Source organism: Salvia hispanica, chromosome 6 (genome assembly GCF_029641045.1).
Source record: "Salvia hispanica isolate PSC_SH4W2 chromosome 6, Shi_PSC_v1, whole genome shotgun sequence".
Classification (NCBI taxonomy): domain Eukaryota; kingdom Viridiplantae; phylum Streptophyta; class Magnoliopsida; order Lamiales; family Lamiaceae; genus Salvia; species Salvia hispanica.
The window spans coordinates 12387606-12410236 of record NC_142697.1 but is presented as its reverse complement, the minus strand read 5'-3'; the positions used below and the strand labels follow the sequence as shown (position 1 = coordinate 12410236).

General features: G+C 35.5%; 3 protein-coding genes across 4 annotated transcripts; 2 read left to right on the top strand and 1 right to left on the bottom strand.

The window, feature by feature from the left end:
• Positions 1–800: 800 nt before the first annotated feature.
• LOC125203952 (dnaJ protein P58IPK homolog) lies at positions 801–5586 on the top strand. The gene is made up of 9 exons (XM_048102479.2): positions 801–955; positions 1822–1984; positions 2421–2622; positions 2718–2878; positions 2962–3055; positions 3145–3357; positions 4091–4171; positions 4664–4882; positions 5265–5586. The coding sequence occupies exons 1-9, from the start codon at positions 841–843 to the stop codon at positions 5430–5432; spliced, it is 1416 nt and encodes a 471-aa protein (XP_047958436.1). The 5' UTR covers positions 801–840; the 3' UTR covers positions 5433–5586.
• A 3639-nt stretch (positions 5587–9225) lies between these two features.
• LOC125205040 (uncharacterized) lies at positions 9226–15510 on the top strand. The gene is made up of 11 exons (XM_048103838.2): positions 9226–9590; positions 9971–10273; positions 10356–10464; positions 10554–10647; positions 12068–12155; positions 12250–12333; positions 13285–13378; positions 13491–13578; positions 13753–13858; positions 14145–14237; positions 14775–15510. Exons 1-11 carry the CDS (start codon positions 9411–9413, stop codon positions 15156–15158), a joined length of 1623 nt encoding a protein of 540 aa, XP_047959795.1. The 5' UTR covers positions 9226–9410; the 3' UTR covers positions 15159–15510.
• A 105-nt stretch (positions 15511–15615) lies between these two features.
• LOC125205042 (uncharacterized) lies at positions 15616–19013 on the bottom strand. Of its 2 annotated transcripts, none has more exons than XM_048103840.2 (8): positions 18680–19013; positions 17643–18146; positions 17236–17413; positions 16578–16866; positions 16411–16483; positions 16211–16301; positions 16046–16125; positions 15616–15962 (listed from the first exon to the last, which is right to left on the bottom strand). In XM_048103840.2, the coding sequence occupies exons 1-8, from the start codon at positions 18680–18682 to the stop codon at positions 15756–15758; spliced, it is 1425 nt and encodes a 474-aa protein (XP_047959797.1). In that variant the 5' UTR covers positions 18683–19013; the 3' UTR covers positions 15616–15755. The 2 variants fall into 2 exon arrangements, with proteins under 2 accessions (XP_047959797.1, XP_047959796.1); XM_048103839.2 differs by having other exon boundaries at positions 18747–19013.
• Positions 19014–22631: the final 3618 nt, after the last annotated feature.

Below are 22631 nucleotides of genomic sequence, written 5' to 3'. Positions count from 1 at the left end.
ATAAATGTTAATGATTTTGGTCTAAAACGAACATCTATCTATATATCTCCTCCATAGGCTAATTATGTGCATTTTCATCGTTTTAAACACAAAAATTGGTGAAATAAAAAAAATAGTGGACATCATATTTACGTCGGTTATTTGACTGCAGGCTGCAGCAATTAAGATTTAAAACAACAATTTATTTACTGCCTCTTTTCATTTTTTACTAATCCATTCGTATGAATAGAAACACTCTATTTTAGGAAAGTTCTTTCTCTAAGATGAGTCATGAGTGACATTTTCCATTAACACATTCTTTCCTTTTATCTATTTCATACTTTACCAATTTTGCATTAAAATACGTATTGTTCTAGAAGTTTTTATTTTTGGAAAAAGAAGGGAGTATGTCTGAATATTATTGTTTTATTATAGTAAGATTTACTAGTAATTCACAAAAATTGTCAAAATGCATCCAAGAAACCAGAAATGCAAAATTCACACTCTTAACCAACCGTTTAAAAAAAAATCAGCCTTTGTTGGGCCGTTAAATGAAATTCAAATTAATTAGACCGACAAGGCTTTTTCCGAATCTAGGCCCATTTATTTTCGGTTATGCAAGCCCAAACTTGATAGGTTCATAAAGAAGAAAAAAGTTCCTCCACGTGGCTAATGTTAAAAGGCAAGTTGTATCACACGTGGCAAACTATTATAGGGTTGTTCAACGTGGAATGGCTCTATCGAATCTTGCGTCTGTACACGCAGGCCCAATCACCGAACTTCATATATTAATTAGAGCTTCGCATAAGATTAGCCTATAGTTATTTCTGTTTGTTCTTTGCCTCAAAATAGGAGGCTGCGATGGGGATGAAGCTCTTTGGTTTTGATTCAATGGCGCCAACAGGCTTTCTCTACGCAGCATTGATTGTAAACTTCGTGTTTTGCTGCCAGCTTCTCCAACCGCTCGTTGCTGCAGGTTTAATAATTTTTTTTATAATTGGATTAACTAGTCCTTTTGATCAGCTTTTAGCATGCATATCTGATTCAGTTGCTGACCTGTTCTACTTAAACAACTGATTAGCCTTAATTTCTGCTGTTTATGTTAGAATTAGGTATGTATGAATGTTCTCTGTTTTCACATTGTTGTAAAGATCTTATTCTCGGAATGATTTGATCGTTAGGCCTACATTTAGTCACATGAAGTGAGGGGTGGTCTGTATATGATATCAATAACCTACTACTTGGATACCAATACCATCAGCTTTCTATGTTTCAGAGTCTAAACCCTGTAATAGTGCCTCATGGTTTTTAGTCTGCGGAAGTAGTCATTCCTGGAAATAAGGTTGATCCTTTGTAGTATATTGGTTGTTGGTTCATGTGAAGTTAGATGAATGAGATTAGAACATGTCCAAATCCCCTTCAAATTATTAAGAATGGCACATCATCAACTGTTTCAGCAGTTGGTTAGGAATTAGGAATTAGTTATATCAAAGACTGCATTTATCCTTTCATCTTTCATCATCTTCATGCTCTCTTTCTGCTTTTCAGTACAAATATAGCATAAATGTATGTTGGGTTCACCTAGAGTTCTGTTCACCCCAGAGTTCTATGAAAATGGAAAGTGGAACCTTGTTTGCCAATCTTCAAGATTCCTTCTTTAGGAATAGTATTGTTTTTAACTAGTTTTGGAAGATAAGTGGTATGTTGGATTGAGTGCCAAAGTTACTTGCCCTTCAATTACATGAAGATTGGTAACACATAGATTACTTGATTGTTCTACGATTACGATATTGGTTAAAGTACCTCATACTCTAAGCGTATACTTTTTTATTTAATGAGCAGATGACCAAGCAGGTGGTGCTTCTCTCTTTGAGAGAGTTTCACAGAGTATCAAAGTGAAGAAATATAGTGAGGCTCTCAGAGACCTAAATGCTGCTATAGAGGCAGATCCAGCACTTTCAGAAGCATATTGGCATAGAGCATCCATTCTTCGTCAACTATGCAGGTCTTTTTAGCATCTATGCTAAACTCAATAACTGTACTTGTATATGGGCAGATGAACAAATTTTGTGCTGTTCTTACTTGTTTTTGCACTTGTAATTCATTAGTAGCTTGAGGATGACATCTGATTCTCCATTGCTTCTTGGTTGCATCTCTCACTTCATACTCCCGAAAACCTAAATCTGCTTCTTCTCTGAGCGTCTACAAAATGAATCTTTAGCCAGGATTTGATTTGGTCAGAGTAATTATATTGTTTGGCTTTATTTAACCTGATAATTTTATGTGATTGTTACGGTTTTTTTTTACGTTTGCTAGAGTATAGTTAATAACTTCACATACTCCATGTCACTTACTGTTGGATAATTGGACTCAAGTCATTCTTCATTCTTTTGCATCTGATTGATAAATCATATGATTTAGGAAGTTTTTCGCTGATGTAGATACGAGGAATCAGAGGGAAGTTACAAAAGTGTTCTGGAGATGAATCCTGGCAATTCGGCAGCAGAAAAGGAGCTTTCGCAGTTGTATCAAGCTCAGAATGCCTTAAATTCAGCTAACGACCTTTTTGATTCAGGAGATTATACCAAAGCATTGGAGTATATTTATAAAGTTGTACTTGTTTTTTCTCCAGAATGCTATAAGGTTTGCCTATTTACTTTGTCCTATATGAACAAAGTACCAATTGTTTTGTTTTTTGTAAAAGCATTCAGTGTAAGTTTCCTGTCACTTTATTTCAGGCTAAATTTCTTAAAGTGAGGCTATTGATAGCAGCTAAAGATTATTCAAAAGCCATATCTGAGACAGGATTCATTCTTAAAGAAGATGAAACTAATTTAGAGGCTTTGCTATTGCGTGGTCGTGCCTACTATTATTTGGCTGATCATGACATAGCCACTAGGTCTGTCGAAAATCTTACTATAAATTATGTAGCGTTGCCTTTGATTTATTTTTGTTTTTAAATTGTTTTGAATATATTCCCAGGCATTACCAGAAAGGTCTTCGTTTGGACCCTGAGCATGGTGAGCTGAAGAAGGCGTATTTTGGATTGAAAAACCTCCTAAAAAAGACAAAAAGTGTAATGGCTTGTTCTTTCATTTTGTCTTAGTAATCTGCACTATTGCAGCAGTACTACGGTCAATCTAAATTTGATTCATATACTTGCAGGCAGAAGATAATGCCGGCAAGGGTAAACTCCGCCTAGCAGTGGAGGATTACAAGGCTGCCCTTGCTTTTGACCCAAACCATACTGCACACAATATACACCTTCATCTTGGACTGTGTAAGGTATACGTGAAGCTTGGTAGGGGGACTGATGCGGTAAAGAGCTGCACAGAAGTACTAGAAATTGATGGAGATCAAGTTGAAGCTCTAGTCCAGGTAATTATCTTCAACCGCTGGGCATATTGTCCTGAAAATGGAAATGGGTTTGGGAAGTTTAAACTTGAATGTTTTTTAACCTGGGTCTAGTGGAGTAACTCAAGATTTCTACTTTTTAATATATACTCCATCCGTCCCGCTTTAGCAGTCCCATTGACTTTTCTGCCCTCTTTTTGTAAAAATGATAAAAAATAGTTAAAAATGAGAAATGGTAAATTAAGAGAGAGAATAATATAGAGAAGAGTCTTATCTACATTATTGTCTCTCTTACTTTACCGTTTCTCCACTTTAACTATTTTTTATCATTTTTACAAAAAGAGGGCAGAAAAGTCAATGAGACTGCTAAAGCGGGACGGAGGGAGTATTTAATTATATTACATATTTATATTGTATACATATATAGGGACATGTTATGGTGCCACCACCCCTTAAAATAACACCATTCCTAGCCAATCATTTGTACACGTGGACGAATAATAAGCTGCCATGTGGCAAAAAAAATCTGAAAAAGACGGCCAGCAATTTGTTGGTCTTTATACAGCAATTTTTCTTGTCCAGCAATATCCGACACACTATACAGCAATCTATAGATTGCTGTGTAGTGTTTGTAATATTGTTGTGTAGCGTTTATAATATTGCTGTATAAGTGGTGTCACGGTGTCACTTTAAGAGGGGTTGTCATTTTAACACAAACCTACATATATATATTCTAATTTCTAACAATAATCTACAGAGAGGTGAAGCGAAGCTTTTAGTTGAAGATTGGGAAGGAGCTGTGGCTGATTTAAAATCAGCTGCTGAAAAGTCACCTCAGGTTAGATACTTACTGAGATGCTCTGTTTTCTGCTTGATTTATAAGGACACTATTTCCATCCACAAGATAATAGGCATACTTGCTTAACCAGTAAAGGTGTCTGCAAAATAAACAAATACAGGTATCTTCGAAATTGTTGGAATAATTGGTTGTTGGAAAGACTAATTTGGAGTTCCATTGAATTCTGGAGATGCTTTTATACGCAGTTCACAATTTCATTGAAACTTTATTATGTGTTTGAGGGGACCTCTCCGATCTTGTCCCCAAAGAGATAAGTAGTTGCGATTTGTATCTTTGAGATAAGTTCTGTTACTGCATTGAGTTGCATATAAAAACAAAATATCCTAACTACTTCTTCAACTCTAATGATTGCAACTTCGGCAAGAATGGAGGACATGCTGTTTTAGATTATGTATCTCTATAATTTTTGTGAATGACAATATTGTAGTTTCATCTAAATGACATGTTCATATAAATGACCACCTTTGATAGGATATGAACATACGTGAAGTGTTAATGAGAGCCGAAAGATCACTGAAGTTGAGCCAACGAAAAGACTGGTACAAAATCCTAGGAGTTTCAAAAACTGCATCAATATCAGAGATTAAGAAGGCCTACAAGAAGCTTGCATTGCAATGGCATCCAGATAAGAATGTCGACAACAGAGAAGAAGCTGAAGCTAAATTTCGTGAAATAGCATCTGCATATGAGGTACTAGCTTCTTTATATTTTCTGCCACACCGTTCTACAGATCTGTAGCTGCGCTTCTTGTTATTCCACTGTACCAGATTTTAGAAGCCACTGCCAGCCTAGACGACTGGATTTATAGTATCTTAGTCTAATGATGAAATTAATGTGTGATAAACTTCAGCAATGAAGGTTATTGGATTTTAGGCTTATATTGCTTATTGAGCTGACAAGATGCCATTTATAGGTCAAATAGGTTGGAAAATTTCCTATTTAACATAAGTCTGCATTCATCTACTCTTTATGTTTGATAAAAATTTCTGTATCTCTGATATTTGATGCTAATCTTTGTGCAACTCTTGCTCTGACTGTTATTTTACTGGTGATGTGTGTGCTTTCTCGACAGATTCTGGGGGACGAAGATAAACGTACCAGATTTGACAGAGGAGAAGATATCGATGATAATGGTATGGGAATGGGTGAAGGGGGATTTAATCCTTTTGGTGGAGGGGGGCAGCAATTTACGTTCCACTTCGAAGGAGGATTTCCTGGAGGGGGAGGATTTCATTTCTAAACATTTAACATTGTGTTTTACCAAGAATGACATTGACCGTTGATTTTCTTTGGATTATCAATTTTTGACTAAACGCTTGTAGGAGCAGTTCATTTCTTTAATTATGTACAAATTAAATTGGGTGAAATATGGGAAATTGCTCGAATACTATGAATTTCTTCTGCATCTGGAGTTTGAGAGGATCCACTAGAGGAAGTCTTTAATAGTGCACACAATATGAAAGTATTTGCAGATACAGAATATTGGTATTTAATTATACAATAGCTAGATGCTGAAGTCCCTATTTTCAAGTGATCGTTATATTTGAAGTACTAAAATGATTGGCTTGTGAATCTTCGTAGATAGATCTATAATTGTTTGCCCGAAATTTGGTAAGACACAAAATATGCACTAGTCGAAAAATTCTTTGCAACAATCCAGAAATATAGCAAGAGACCATTGGAAAACGTAATTGTCATGCAATAATCATCTAGTATCTCAATGTCCCAAATTTATTGCCAATGTCATGTTTGTTTGTTAGGATTTTATTTGAGAAAGTAATTTAATTTTTTAATCTTCAGTAGAATTTAGTGTTTGATTTAATTTTTAGTGAAATTGGTAAAGTAATCAAGGAAAGTAGTATTCATGATTGTGGTTCCTAGCTTTTTTTAGTTTTTTTTTGTTTTTTTTTTTCTTCCATTTTACGATTCTTACATATTTAAGTTTAGGATTCTTACATATTTACTGTAACTTCTATTATTTTAAAAAACTATTATAGTAATAATAATATTATTATTGTTATTATATATTATTCTCTCCGTCCCTGTTAAGATGACACATTTCTTAGTCGGCACATTATGCATTTTGCACACAAACGTTACCTGAACTTTAAAAATATCATGAGTAGTTCGTAAATTAAGGTGTAATCACATTCATGGTACTTTTTCACTCTTCATCACAATTTTGAACAAAAAATGCCCCCAAGGCATGAAAGGAATTTTTGGACGTTCATATCTAGGTACTAATGTGATATTTTTTCTATCTCTCTCTAGTATCAGATATGATATTTTTTTATAGTTTGAATACCTAAAATGATATTTTTCACTTCACTTTTTCAATCACATTATGTCAAATCCTCTTTCACTCTCTTTCTCTTAAACCATTATCAAGTAAAAATTTAAAATAAAAAATACAATGAAATTCTTAAATATATTGATTATAAAATTAAAATAATAAATTTAGCTGTCAAAATAATTTGTAACTAAATTTAATTTTGATTGTGCTTTGATTATTTTTTTAATATTAAAAATTAAAATTTTAAATTATCCTAAATTTTTAATTTTTAATTCATCCAAAATTTTTAATTTTTAATATTGACAAATAATTGAATTACAATTAAAAATAAAGTTAGCTACAAGTTATTTTAAAATTATATTTATAATTTTAACTTTTATAATTAATTTATTTAAAATTTTATAGTATTTTTATTTAAATTTTTTACTTTTTAAAAGTTTTAGAAAAAAGAGAGAGAAAGATGGTCTAACATAAAATGATTGAAAAAGTGTAATGGAAAATATTATTTCAAGTACTCAAACTATAAGAAAATATCATACTCAATACTCAAGAGAGAGATAGAGAAAATATCATATCCAATATCTAGATATAAAAGTCTAAAAATACCCACCATTCCTTGAGGGCATTTTTTGTGTAAAATTGTGATGAATAGTGAAAAAGTACTATAAATGTGATTACACCTTAGTTCAGGGACTACCCATGATATTTTAAAGTTCAGGACTGTTTGCGTGCAAAACACATAGTTCATGGACCATCTGCGTAATTCACTTAATATTTAATTGAGGATAGCAGAAGGTGTATTAATTGAAGAGATAAAAATTACCGAAAATAGAAATGTGTTATCTTATTTGAAACAAACTAAAAATGAAAGTGTGTCTTCTTTACTGGGACGGAGGGAATAATAATTAATTTTTCTATCATGATTTTTATTGAATTATTGATCTGAGTTCTTTTTAGTTTAATTCATTTATCGTGTTTAAGATTTTCTATGCAAATTAATTAATTAAGCATGTTGAACAACTTAATTTAATTAATTTTTTCCCAAATATTGCTAAGAGTTCTGATAACCTTTATTCATTATACTAGAACAAATTCCATTAACTATATTTGTATGATAAAACCTTGATATAACATATTTTGAAGACAATATCAACTCTGGCGTACCGAGACATAATTCTTTAAAATATTCCTTGTATATTGATCACTGCTATCCAAGATGTCATGATACTAGGTTACGAAAAATCCGCACATATTGACAACTCAAAGTAGCATATGACCAACATTGTATGCTCCATGTTAACGAAAAGTACATATCTCAATGCAATTCATTCAATGCTATGTCAAACTCTAGTATCATCAATAATCCAAGATCGAGAGTGACTTTAGTTCAACACTAGCAACCTTTCACAGTATATTGTCCACATCTATCTAGGTTAAGAATATCGATTGCTGACTTCTACTATATGCTACCGACTGAAAGATCTTCTGTATTTATAAGTCTACCAATTAAATTCAAAATAGAAGAATGACGGTTTATTTCATTATCCATTATTTTTCATGAATTTAATAAATAATAGCAATACATTACAATCTATATGATAAATAAAATTATTTTCATAACATAGAAAATTAAGTTTTACAATACAAAACATCGTAAAACATTTGTTTCAAGATATACCTTCACAAAAGTTCATCATACCATCAATGTCACAAATGGAAATCTCATGCAATTTAATCCTTCCTACTATATAATAACCCTTCGTCCTCAAAATCAAAATTTCATATGCAACACATATAGGCTAAGTTCAGCAGAAATCACAACAAACTTTTCAAAAGTAATCAAACATTATAACATGGTTATCAAGAAAGAACTCACAAATTTACTCCAGTGATTCTGGACTGGCATAAACATGGGAGTAATAGCATAATCCAAAAGAGAGGCATAGACGGAAAAATCTTTCACAAAGTAGTCATAAAACATGTCATTCTTATAAAAGGGTTTAAGTGTCGTGCAATAAAAGTATAGAGCAGACCAAGACATAAAGTGATACGAATCCTTGTATGACATATAGAGCCGAAGACTTGTTCTTATAAGAGACAACAAATAACAACATAAATGATAGATTTTTAAAAACAAAAAATGAAACAATCATAAAAATAATGGAAGTCAATAAAAGAGAAAAAAAAAAGCATTTGAATAAATAAAGTTCAGTGCAACTAAATAATCTCCTAATAAAAGAGGATGCCAACTCTCACGATGAAAAACTATGTACTTCATTCCTAGCTAACAGAAAATTAGGAACATACTCTGCAAAAAGTACCTAAACCCATTGCTATGGCCTATGGAAGTTACATCACTCAACAATGGAGAGGAACTCAATAGAATCGAGTTATTGGCCTATAAAAGTTGGAATCAAATTTATAAAATATAAAATATATTTATTTTATGGTAATAAAAGAATAACATTAGTGAAACATAAAAATGTAAAAATAGCGTTTACATCTACAAAGAATTAAACAATTTGAATTTTTATCAAATGAAGAGACAAGTTTTAATATAATTAATTTAATAATAAATATTTTAAATTTTTATAAAAAAATAAAAAAAATTACTCCCTCATTGTACATACGGTAAAGTAGTGCTAGAAGAAGCGAGAGCAACAAGAAAGAAAATGCATATCTGTACTGTAGCTTTAACAAGTCAATACACAATTAATTCCTAAAACCTCCATCTTAATGCTTTTCTTCAGTAAACACAAATGGAAAACTCAAGCATATGAAAATAAATTGATACGTACACGGAGGCGCTACTCAACGCTGCAGCATTAATATTTATTTTTTGAATTAAAAAAGGGGAAAAAATAGACGAACCCTTTTCCGAGTTGATGATCTCGTTGAATTTTCGACTTATTCGGAACTCTAGGGATGATGAACAGTGGCACCACCGCTAACAATACGATGTCGTCGTCGGCGTCTGGGAACAACGCGCCGGGCCCTGCTTTGAAGACCTATTTCAAGACGCCAGAAGGTAAATATAAGCTCCACTACGAGAAGACTCATCCCGCCGCTCTACTTCACTATGCCCATGCCAAAACACTCACTCGGGTATCTATCTCAATTTCTTTTTTTTTTCTAGGGCTTAACTATCCCCAATTTTTTAATAAAAATTTCTTCTTTCTTCGAGTTTTGCATCGTTTGTTGATTGGGGTTTTCTGCTACATACGTAGTGAATTTTGGAGAGTTGGATTTTGGGTTTTGTCAATCTGGTTCTGATGATTTTCTGTAAACAGTTGCAAGTCTTTCAATAGGTTATTTGACAATGTAGAGGTAGTTGAATGAGGATGGATAGGGAATTGTGTTTTCTATACATATATGTTTGTGCTTTGTGAAACTGTTACAGAAGCATCTGGAATATGTTACTTTTCCTTAGGAGAGCAGACTTTTATACTCCTAGATCATAGTGTAATTTCCTAATTTGTAACCAGGTAACGCTAGCTCATCTCAAGGAAAAGCCAATGCAGGCACTGTCACAATCGTCATCTGCTTTAGGTGTGAGGTCCGCTGCAGCTAGGCTCTTAGGTGGTGGTAATGGGGGCCGGACGCTTAGTTTTGTTGGGGGAAATGGTGGAAGCAAGCCTGTGGGTAGCAGCAGTACCAGAATAGGATCATTAGGGGCCTCAAGTTCTAGTAACGTGGTCGGTAATCCCAACTTTGATGGGAAAGGGACTTACTTGGTGTTCAATGTCGGAGATGCAATTTTTGTGAGCGACTTAAATTCTCAAGATAAGGTACTTATCTGGTTTTCTGCACTTAGCCTTTTATTTTGTTTCATAATTGGATTGATATCAAGAGGTTTTTTGTGCTGAATAGGATCCTCTAAAGTCCATACATTTTAGTAATTCAAATCCTGTTTGCCACGCATATGATCCTGATGCTAAAGATGGCCATGATTTGCTTATTGGTTTAACCTCAGGAGATGGTATGCTTTTATTCTCAGAATTTTAATTAAAATTAGTATTTAGGTCTTAACAGGCTTTATTCAATATATTATGTTTTTGTTTTTTGTAGTTTATTCTGTATCTCTTAGACAACAATTACAAGACGTTGGGAAGAAGCTTGTGGGGGCTCAGCACTATAATAAAGATGGTTCTGTTAATAATAGGCAAGAAATTAACTATTTTCTTTACTTCCCTTTTGTTTTGCTCTTGTTATATTTGTATTTATCTTTCAAGTAATTTCTTGTTCCCATAATTGTAAAAACTTTGCCTTCTTGCTCTATGAAGATTATCACTTTGATCCCTTTTTTAAGTTTACAATCACAAGTCCTTGATTATTTTCTAATCCTTGGTAGTTATTAAAGTGGCCAAATTCTTTGAAGCTTGAAACTCAATCTTTGCAGAAATGTATTGTGATTGTCTGAATCTTTGTAAAACCTGACAATATGAATGAAGATTTTGTGTGCAGTACTTGGAATATGTCAAAAATAGGAATTTAATACTCCCTCCGTCCCCAAAGAGTATGAACAATGGGTTTGGGCACGGGTTTTAATAAATAAGGGGAAAAGTAAGAGAGAGAGAGAGAGAAAAGGTAGTGGAAATAATGTTAGTGGAGAATGGGGTCCACATTATTGTAATGTTATAAGTTGTTAATGGTAATGGTATAAGTTGTAGATAAAATGATGTGTAAGGGCAATGTGCTGTTTGAAATTTTCAAAATTAGAAAGTTCATACTCCCTCCGTTCCATAATAGATGGCACACTTGGGTAATGACACGGGATTTTAGGAGATGTTTTGTGTGTTGAGTGGAGAGAGAAAATAGTATATTTATATTAATGTGAGAGAGAACTTTTTCCATAAAAAGAAATGTGACATCTTTTGTGGGACAAACTAAAAAGTAAAGTGTGACATCTATTATGGGAAAAAGTAAAGTGTGACATCTATTATGGGACGGAGGGAGTACTTTTCAGGGACGGACGAAAAAGGAAATATTTCATACTCTTTGGGGGAGACGGAGGGAGTACTTTTCAGGGACGGACGAAAAAGGAAATATTTCATACTCTTTGGAGACGGAGGGGGTAAGAAAAAGGATTGGAAAGGGCCAATGAATCTTATCATTTCTATTTGCAAGAAATGTCTATCCAGAGGGAGGTGTTTGGTAGACCAGACAATCTGGTTGCATTTTGTTTGTAATGGTTATATGTATTACCATGAGTTACAGAGTTAGTGGTATAATTTGTTTGAACCAATTTCCATTTGCTTAACGAACTCAAAATATTTTATACTCTTTGGGGACGGAGGGAGTAAGAAAAAGGATTGGAAAGGGCCAATGAATCTTATCATTTCTACTTGCAAGAAATGTCTATCCAGAGGGAGGTGTTTGGTAAACCAGACAATCTGGTTGCATTTTGTTTGTAATGGTTATATGTATTACCATGAGTTACAGAGTTAGTGGTATAATTTGTTTGAACCAATTTCCATTTTCTTAACGAACTCAAGATGCCCATGAAAACTCCTTATTTACTGACTAAAGATCTGTAAATTTGTTGTATACTTGTCTTCAATTGCTTTATTTTCTTTTAACAGTCGCTGCACTTGTATTGCGTGGATCCCCAATAGTGATGGCTCATTTGTGGTATCTCATGCAGATGGAAATATGTACGTATATGAAAAGGCAAGTTTTGGACTTTATTTTGAATGAATATGAATGTATGTAATTTTTTTGTTGCTTTCTGTAAAAATTAATACATCTGCATCTCTTTTTTTAGAACAAAGATAGCTCTGGTGATCCTTCGTTTCCTATAATCAAGGATCAGACTCAATTTTCTGTATCACATGCACGTTATAGTAAGGTATTCATGTGTTTTTATATCATTTTTAATTCAATTATCAAACTGTATTCATTGTCAACCTATTATGTTCATTTCTTATATACCTTCTTTCATAGCATGATGGTTCATACATATAGATACTAGCCAGGAGAGAATGAGCTAGTACTATTTGTCTTGAACTTGTTAAGGGTTTGGACCAAATATATTTCTGAACATACCAGAGTTTGTTCTCAACTACATTGGGAAGATTAGAATGTGAAGATTGAGCAGAATCATAAATTCTTTATCTTGCTAGGTAGTTGGTCTCTAAATCTCTTCATATATTGGTCCTTTGTTTTCAGTTTCATATCTTTGATTCCTTATGCTTGTTATGAGCAATGAACCATGAAGTGCAGATGGATGTCTGTCATGATGTCGTTTATATTTTATGTAAGGTTATTATTTTATTGTCTGCATGTTTACATTATCATCTTTTCTATATCCAATACCACAGCGTGGTTATCCACTCTACATCTATATTGACCATAAAAAGTTCACTATAAATTTTACATATTTTCTGCTACATACTTTCTTTCAGTATCCATTTTTTCATTATTAAATATTGCAATGATGTTGCGTATCATCTGGTGATCGGTGAAACTTCAGTAACTGGAATTGGAACAAGTACTAACTAATAGTGTAAAGGTTCGGTGAAGATTTCAGTCTGCTAACATGATGACTTTTAGCTGATTTCATTCGTGGATGATTTAAGACTCTATAGCTCTAGGCGAACGATCTGTTTATTTCATGTCAATGACAATGTGTATATCGATTTTCTTTTATCACCAATGGAGAGTTATCTCATGGAAGAAATTGCAACCCATGGACTAGCCAGAGTTTTGTTACATTTTTTAACTAATAATTTTTCCTCTAATGCTCTTAGTAAAAATCCAGTCTAAATTGCTTTTACTAATCTTATTCAATTCTTTGCAGAATCCAGTTGCTAGGTGGCATATATGTCATGGTCCAGTAAATGACATTGCCTTCTCAGCTGATGGTACTTATATAGCAACCATAGGGAGGGATGGTATTGTCATTTTCCATTTATCCTTTCAGTGTCTAGGTTCCCTTTTCCATTTTCATGTTGCCCCTGTTTCTCCATCTGTATTTATTTGGATGAGGACAAACTTTGACTACAGGTTACTTGCGAGTCTTTGACTATAAAAACGAACAGCTTATATGTGGTGGAAAAAGCTATTATGGCGCTCTTTTATGTTGTGCTTGGAGGTGTGTTTCCTTTCTCCCCTCTTTTAGAGTTGGAGATGTGTTTACTTAATTCAATTCAAAAGTTGCAAATTTGTTTTTGCTTTCTTCCCCACTATCATAGAAGTCAGTCTCCAGAATTAAATTAGTTTCTGTCTATGTCATATGAATATTAGCTAATGTCTAGTCAAATAACAGCATGGATGGAAAATACATTTTGACTGGAGGCGAGGATGACCTCGTGCAAGTTTGGAGTATGGAGGATCGAAAGATTGTAGCATGGGGAGAAGGACACAACTCATGGGTGAGCTTCAATATTGTTGCTTAAGAATTCCTTGATATAACTAACAAGTTCATGACACTTGTTTCTGTGGATAATATCAGAATGTATATGTTTTTCTTTCTATAACAAACTTTGCACCATTTTAGATCAAGTGTTATATGTTTCCTGGGTGACAGTTCAAAAATTAACTTCTGGACACTAACTTTGCATAGGAACACAGATGCTACTGAAACAACTCTAAATTAGTGTACCTATTAAGTTTCTCATGTTGCTGTCTGTGGCTGATTTATTTCATGCAACCTGGCAGGTTAGTGGAGTGGCATTCGATTCATATTGGCTTTCTCCAAATTCAGACGGCGTTGGGGAAAACATAGTCTATCGATTTGGTTCTGTTGGTCAGGTACCTAGTATATTCATCTATTTATCAATAATTTTGCTTATATAAAACTGAGTAATGACACTTTATCTTCTGGCCAATCTTAGACTTCTGGTTTATTTTTATTGTTCAAGACCAAACAGCTTATACTAGGTTGTATCCCTATTCTCTCCACGTATAGGAATTTCAATGCACTTACCCACAGACATGCTCATTGATTTTCTCGACTTAGACACACCTCCTGTTTCACACTTTATGAACTAATTCTATTGACCTTCGGATATTATTGATTGATGTGAAGCAATGAATTCAAGTAGGCAGTGGATGGATTTAAGAATGGAATGACGATTGGTAGGGAATTTTTCAAGGACATTCGTAAGATCCTATGGAATGAGAATGTATTGAAATATCATTTTTTCTTATAATTTTAGTAGATATGGTTGCATTGTATATGCCTAAATTAACAATTCAATGAAACTGCATACCGAGATTTCGATTTTTGAGTAAGAAAAATAATTAAATAATTTGAGTTAGACTAAAAATGAGTCAAATGTCATGCAGGATACACAATTGCTCTTATGGGATCTAGAAATGGACGAGCTTGTAGTGCCAGTTCGCCGTCCCCCAGGTGGATCTCCGACTTTCAATAACGGAAGCCAGTCATCCCACTGGGACAGCGCCTGCCCTGTGGGTACCTTGCAGCCATCTCCAAGTATGCGAGATGTTCCAAAGCTCTCCCCACTGGTAGCTCATCGTGTCCACACAGAGCCTCTCTCCGGTCTGCTCTTCACACAGGAGTCTGTCCTAACAGTTTGCCGGGAGGGCCACATAAAAATCTGGATGAGGCCAGGCTTTGCCGACACCCAATCAGCCAATTCGGACTCTTTCATGAGCACGGGCCTGAAAGAAAAACCTGCAATAGCCGGGAAGGGAGGCAAACAATGATTCAAGACCGAGGTGGTGTTGTGCATAAAGCTTTTCCTGCGAGTTGGAAGAAAAGGTGATGCTGGTTTTGCCATTTGCACAGTTTTATTTTAACTGAAATGACAAAGCATATGATAGAAGTCAGATGCTGTAAGATTTACTGACAAAGAGCAATGTATAGGCAGAGAGGGCTTTGGATGACATTGTTTAGATAGAAAAGCGCAGCCAAGTTTGTAATTAGGAGAGAGCCATTGAAATAATTCAAGTTGCGCCCTTGGAAATTTCTCTCTCCTTTTTTTTCATTTGGTGGTCGATTTTGCCACACCATAATGCTGATCAATTAATGTTATTTTTACATATTTTTGCTATATAATGTTTCTCTCCTTTTCATGTCTACAAAGTGAATCATATCTCGATTGCAATTGCTTCACTAAATGTGCAGTTTTATACATTTGATTTTGACAACTCTTAACCAAGATTAAACGAAAACAACCAATTAAGAATGAATACCAAAGGTATATAGAGTAATATTTACAAAGATTTGAGCACAACTGGGTAACTCTACTCATTAATATGATGGCTTCATTGCCATATTTTGGGCTAGATTGAATAAATTTGTCAGCTGTGTTGGCCATTTCCATCCACTCTGTTTTGTGGTGCATCACTACTCTCCGAAGCTTGAGCAGCATCTTGTTGGGAAGCCGACCAATTGCTCCGCATTCTTCTCCATTTGAGTATCTCGATAAGGATGGAAGTGCCACACATAGCACCTCCAAAACCAACAAATGTCGCGAGCAGAACAGACAGAACCGCTTGCACATGAAGCTGTGTAGCATCATGATAGTCAACGAATGGAAGCAGTAAGAAGAATCATCTAGTAGTAACATAAAGTCTGCAATACTACTTACCAATGAGTAAAAGATATGCGCGAAAAGAACCACCATTGTAAACTGAATAGTAGCATATATCCAAGCATATCTCCTCCTCACTACCAAAAGAACACAGCGCAGAAGAATGAGTCAGAAAAGAAAAGTTCAAACCCATGCATAAGTTTGACTAGTAAAATGGTGTACCCATGGTAGTCGAGGTCATTGATGCGAGAAGACCTAATATACAAGAAAAGGGCAAAGATATGGCAATTGCACTAGATCCCATTTTGTTAACCTGTGTGTGAAAAGATACAGAATCATGACCTACATTTATACAGAATACGCAAATTAAACAAGAGAGAGAGAGAGGCAGATCATTTCCCTAGTATGGTAATTTCACTCACCAAAAGTTGCTCCAGGAAACAAAAATATGCAAGCATGCTGACTATCACAAGAACCGGAACATCCTGCCACACCCTATATATGGTTGCAATAGTTAGTTAACTTGGATTTGAGAGTAAAACGGCACTTTTCACTTTATCATTGGAGCTCTTCCAATTTATATACTTGCCTGTATTGAGTTATTTCAGGTGGAAGAGGTCCGTGCCCTCGAGTCTGATTGGTTTGGATGCGTAAAAGTGTGACAGATAAGTTTTTGACCTCCTGCTTGCAGATATCACAAGTCTTGTTGCCTTTTATGCTAAACCATTTAATCGCACATTCATGGTGGGCCAGAGCAAGTTCACCTTTGCAGCTGCATTCCATCTTCAGCGTGTCTGAGCCCTCACCGAGCTCAACAAAGCAGATTCTACAAACAGCTTCTTCTAGAGGGATGTCCTCAGCATAATCATTCTTCTCATCTGAACATAGTTACTAAGATAAGTAGTGAGTTGGAAATCATAAGTCTGAAAACGTAGGACCAATCCGTAGATAAGCATCATGGGACAAAATTTGGTCCCAAATTCAGTGTAACTTAACAAGTAACGTTTCTTCTCATTTCTTTCGAGGCCTTCTCAACAAAGAACATCAAATTGCCCCATGAGAGTTCCCGGATTAAAGTAAACAACTTTAAAGACTTCTTAGCTGAAGATGGAGCAAGTTATTAAGACACTTCTACACAATTTGGTTGTTGGAATCTTAAATGTATGGACAGTTATCCTCAAGGTAAAGAGCATATTAGTTTATTCAAATGTCTCGCCACAATTTTGAAGGCGACGTAATATATATACCTGCACCAGAAATTGTTCCAACAGGCACAGATGCTGCAGCACTCTGTTCTGTAACACTCAGGGTAGTAGGCACCACGCGATATGCACTACCTAAGTTGTCCATCTGTTTTATACTTTCCTCTTTATATAGAACGGGTACAGATCGTGACCGATGCATTGGTAGCTGGCACACACCTTTCTGCATAATGATTATATCTGTAAGATCCAGTCAGAAATGAGCAGGAATTGTTATTGTGAATATTTTCTCCATCTATCAGATGGAATTATGCATGATGCAATAAGGGGGTTACACAAGGTATGGAAATTGAGGCTATAAATGAAAAATGACAAGTTCTTATATCTTCACTCACATTTTACAAATAAATAACAAGTCATACCTATCTCAAGATGAAAAGAGAAGTACTCACAGATAAGTCAGCTGCAGCGCTGGTGAATCCTCCATGAGCAGACTCCGGATTTGAGTGGAAAATCGGAGAGGTTGGTAGAGATGAGGTCCTCTTCATCTTGGGTATAAAAATCTTGGTAAGAGAGAAAGTCCGAGGAATTGATGTCTTTCCCCGCAACTCAGGGGAAACTCCAAGTGCTAACATGGCAGCCTTTTCAGTCTCTGAGTTTGTATTCCGAAATTTGAAGCTTAGTCTAGGAAGCAAATTTTTCATGGATGATTTTCCTTTGGTTGAGGGACCTGGAGAACCATTAAGCCTTACACTACTAGGACTAGGTAACGGCGAAAAGTTTACTCTTTTGGGAGTTGGAACCGGCGAAGGAGGCATGTTTATTGCCACAGACTCAGAGTCCTCCACATATCCCTCAGCTGTTGCATTGGCTGGTATGTGCAGAATGAAGTCATGCCCATGATGCGGCTGACTACACACCGGCTCCTCAACGACTATTTCACTCGATTTCCCAACCTAGTAGTAATAAAGATAAACCTTATTCATCTAACCTTTTCAAGTAGCAGTATAAGCTCATCCTATAGTGAATTCAGTTTTTAGTTCTGTATCAGATGTGAAAAAGCATAGGTTTCATACAAAGACCACATAAACGCTGCTTATATCAAGGTGAATTTCTCTAAACAAAGACAAAAACAGATAGTTTTCACCATCCAAAACCAAGAAATAAACGAACTCAAAATTCAAAGGTACCAAGACTAAAGATTGTAGCTTTATATCACAAACGAACTCAATATTATCACAATCAAATAAACATTTGCACAAATAAATGGATACAAATACAATCCCAGACCACGAACATAGTCCCATCACAAAATACATCAATATACATAATTCTTCAAATCTTGTTCCAAGAATTTGAAACTCAATTTCTCTTGACTAACTCCAAGAATTGAAATCATTGTTACAGTTCAAAAATTGATAAAAAGCTACAATCTTTACACCGTATCAATAATCCAAGAATAAATCCCAGAGCAGAAAGAGAGATATACCATGATAATTAGGAGTAGAGAAACGCAATTTATTTGAGGGAACGATGGGAATAACAGAAAGAGATACCATTGGGATTAGAGGAGGTGATATACTGGCAAGCTTTTCGTTTGTAAAGCAACCCTCTTCACTTTGTTTGGGTAAAGGATTTTCTTCAGCAGAATCCATGATTGAGCATAAAGTTATTCCAAGTGATAAACTATGCCATTACAACAGAAAAAATACCAGAGAGAGAGAGAGAGGTGGAAGTAAAAGTAGTAGTACTACAATTCGTGTTACTAACTGAAACCTTAATATCTGAGAAGAGACAATTTATGTTGCTGTTTTTGCCTGCCTCAGTAGAGGTGCGTTCTGCAACTATTTATTTCTATTATATTTTCCTATTTTTGGACGCTCTATCAAAATTCGACTTTCTTGATTTAGTCCTCATTTGTGACACTATAAATTTGTAATATTCCTTAATTAAAACTATTGATCTCTTTCATGTCACGCGCGAAATAAAAAAAAAACTGAAGTTGAGAAATTTTGTCAACGGCACTTTACTGGGGAGTGTAATTTGGTTAGGCTTTTCAGATTTAGTTACGAAATTAGCAACAGATGAGGTTTTATATTTGCTAAAATGATAGATCAAGTTCGAAGCATGTTAAAATTTCTTAAAATTATGGATTTCTTAATTTTCTAGAGCATGTTGTAGAGGCGGAAGTCCGATGTTTATTTTGGTCTATATCGATGATGGTTCTACCTTAGTAGAAATAAGTCATTCGCCCTCTTTAAAATGCCTTATAAAAAGAAAAATTTAAATCCTTCATAGCACGATCTTTAAATTTAAATCCATTTATTCATAAAAAAAGTTCCTATTAATTAACAAAGACTCTTAATCAATCTTTGAAAAACATGAATCTCAATTAAAAAGAAAAGGAAACGGTAAATTGAAGTAAAAACAAAATATAAATTATAATTACGGGAATAATAAAGACAAATCTATAGTTGTTAGCTAAATGGAAAAAAGGAAATAAGAAAATAAATGGCTGTAAAGTATTGAAAAGCTATGTGAGAATGATAAAATAGTGGAAGGGCGTTGTGAAGAATTCAATAAGAGCATCTCCAATGCTACATAGGCCAGCAATAGGCTAGTCATTCTCTCCCTTACCACGTTAGCATCACTAAAAAATCTACCTGCCACATCAGATTTAGGCCAGCCGCAATAAAAATAATTCAAAATATACTACATTTACGGAATTAAAATTATGATTAAATTACGGAACTAAATTTACGACACATATACGGAAAAATTAATCCATTCCATTAAAAAAAAGTACAAAGATTTAAAAAAAAAGTACATGATTTTTTTTTTAAAAAAAGGGCTTCCACACACGAGCCCCGCCACTCTCTACTCCTCATCGCCGTCGCCGTCGCCGCCGCCGCTGCCGCTGCCGCCACCCGTGTTATCTGAGCCCACGTCGGAACCCGCTAGCCGTGCCCTCGCGATTTCCAAATCAACCCGCGTGCTCTCGAGCACCGAGTGAAGAAACATCTTCTCCGTGGAGTCAGTGGCGGTCCTCCAATCTTGGAAGACCTTGTACATCTGATCCCGCGTATGGTTACGCGAATGGAGAGTGTACTCGAGTGGGGCGGGTGGGAGGGTGGAGGACTGGACCTCGCGGGGCGATAGGGGGGATCCGCCCCTCGCAGCCCGTTGCGCCCGCTTCTGTCCAACCGGGCGAGGGCGACCAGCAAATGAAGGAGGGGATGGAAACTCCTCAGCATCCGGGGGGAGGTCGTGGGATCCGCCGCTGTAGTCGCCGGTATAGTTCAGCCTCTGCTTCTTCGGCCACCCAGCGTCGCACCCCGCCCGGAACTTCTCGGAGTCCTTCAGCAACAAGAAGCACTCCCAGAAGGTGAACTCCTTATACTTCCAAGCCAAGGGAATATATACCGTGTATACCGTGTCCCCTCCCGGTGACCCCTGCATCCCGGGATGCATACCGTGCTGCATCCCCCCCTGCATCCATCCCTGCTACATCATCCTCATCATCTGCTGCTGCATCTGGGGCATACCCCCCCACCCGGGCGCTGACTGTCCGCCGCTCCCCTGCCCCCCGCCCGGCATACCCCCTGGTTCCCCCCCTGCATCCCCCCGGCGCACCGGCCATCATCCCCATCATCTGATTCCAAGGGATGTTAAACCCCGGGCCCATCTGCCCCCATCCAGATCCCACAGGTACCGTGGGAGTCTGAGATCCACTCGTCGCTGGACTGGACTCGTTGTTGTGATCCATCGCTCGATGATGCTCTTGTACAGAAAGTTAGAGAGAGAGAAAACTCGTTAAAACAAGTGGTGCAAATGAAAATGAAACTAAAATCGCGTTTATATAGGTTTTTTTTTTTTTTTTTAAAAAAACAAAAGTCGGCGTTGGCCGATCGGGCCGCCACAATGGCGGCTAGCCGATCGGCCAGCCCACGCCGGTCCGCTCGCCGATTTCGCGCTGGCCGCCTCCAATGGTTCGGCTAGCCGATCGGCCAGCGCGAAGAATCGGCTAGCCAGTCGCTAGCCGACCATTGGAGATGCTCTAATTGCATATTATCCGCCGCTGCAATTTGCCAGTAAAGTTTATCTCGCCTAGGGTTTGGGAAAAATATTGAAATACCGAAATACCGGCCTTATCGTATCGAAAAAATATCGAAAATACTGAATTTTTGGTATACTTTCGGTACGGTATGATATCTTATCGAAAGATACCGGTAAGGTAACGGTATGAATTTTCAAATACCGCGGTATACCGCTGCATACTGAAATTCGATATATACCGTAAACTAAGGTATATACCACAAATATATAAACCAATTATATGTAAAATTTATTTTATATATTTTTAAATTATAAAATCTATTGTGAAATATAAATATAATTATGAGTAAATTTTATTTAATTTATTTTTAAAATTATAAAATATAAATAATATTCTAAAAACTCTAATTTTCTATTTTAATTGATGTTGAAAGTCAGGTATACCGCAAAAGTAAGGTATACCGCAAAAGTAAGGTATACCAAACTTCGGTACGGTATACCGAAAATGAGGCACGATATCGGTATGGAAATTCGTCATACCGAAAATAAGGTATACCGAAGTTCGGTATCCCAAAAACTTTGGCAAGGTAAATGTATGACTTTTTCGCATACTGTATTTACGGTAAGGTATACGGTATGGTCGTTTCGGTAAGGTATACCGTACCTACCCATAGTACTAAAACCTGGACTTTAAAAATATCGCCAGACATTCCTGGACTAAGGGTTTATCTCGAAAATGATCATTTTTTACTATTTTCGGTCGAAAATACCCTTTTGGGGGGTTTCGGTGGGTTTGGGCGATTTGGTCTTTTTACACTTTTAACATTTTAAATCTGATATTATTTCGTATATGTACTAAATCTGATATTATTTCAAAATTATCATTATTCTTCCCTTTTGTCATCCTTCACTTTGTTTCTTTATTTCAATATTAGATTTAATTTTATAAAATTAAATTTTAAAAAATTGATTTTTAAATATCAATAATTTTTTTAAAAACTATTAATTCATAGACACTATAAATATTGATTAAAACTAATATTCAGCTGAATTTAAGAAATATAGAAAAATAATATTAATCATGATGGAAAAATAAGAGCTATTCTATTTAGCCTTCGTTCGATTGTTATAATTGCTTGTGATTGAATATTATGAAGTTGACTAAAAATTTGATCCTACCAAAAATTTTATATAGGAGTATTTTTTGTTGAAATTTTCTAGTAAATTTGATCGTTTTCAAATTAATAAATGAAAATTATATTAGTTTTACATTAGATGCATATTTATTTCGGAATAAATCGTGTTATATGATCTATTTATGATTAAAGCTATTAAATATTGATTAAAACTAAGACGTTGTCATACCTTATTGATTAAATATTAGA

Coding starts and splice junctions, on each gene's coding strand:
- LOC125203952 (XM_048102479.2), top strand. CDS start 841: ATGGGGATGAAGCTCTTTGGTTTTGATTCAATGGCGCCAACAGGCTTT. Junction 2,623..2,717: donor TTTCTCCAGAATGCTATAAG/GTTTGCCTATTT, acceptor ACTTTATTTCAG/GCTAAATTTCTTAAAGTGAG. Junction 4,883..5,264: donor AAATAGCATCTGCATATGAG/GTACTAGCTTCT, acceptor CTTTCTCGACAG/ATTCTGGGGGACGAAGATAA.
- LOC125205042 (XM_048103839.2), bottom strand. CDS start 18,845: ATGGATTCTGCTGAAGAAAATCCTTTACCCAAACAAAGTGAAGAGGGT. Junction 16,867..17,235: donor TGGAACAATTTCTGGTGCAG/GTATATATATTA, acceptor AACTATGTTCAG/ATGAGAAGAATGATTATGCT. Junction 16,126..16,210: donor AATGACCTCGACTACCATGG/GTACACCATTTT, acceptor TTCTTTTGGTAG/TGAGGAGGAGATATGCTTGG.
- LOC125205040 (XM_048103838.2), top strand. CDS start 9,411: ATGATGAACAGTGGCACCACCGCTAACAATACGATGTCGTCGTCGGCG. Junction 13,379..13,490: donor AGCAACCATAGGGAGGGATG/GTATTGTCATTT, acceptor CTTTGACTACAG/GTTACTTGCGAGTCTTTGAC. Junction 13,579..13,752: donor CTTTTATGTTGTGCTTGGAG/GTGTGTTTCCTT, acceptor GTCAAATAACAG/CATGGATGGAAAATACATTT.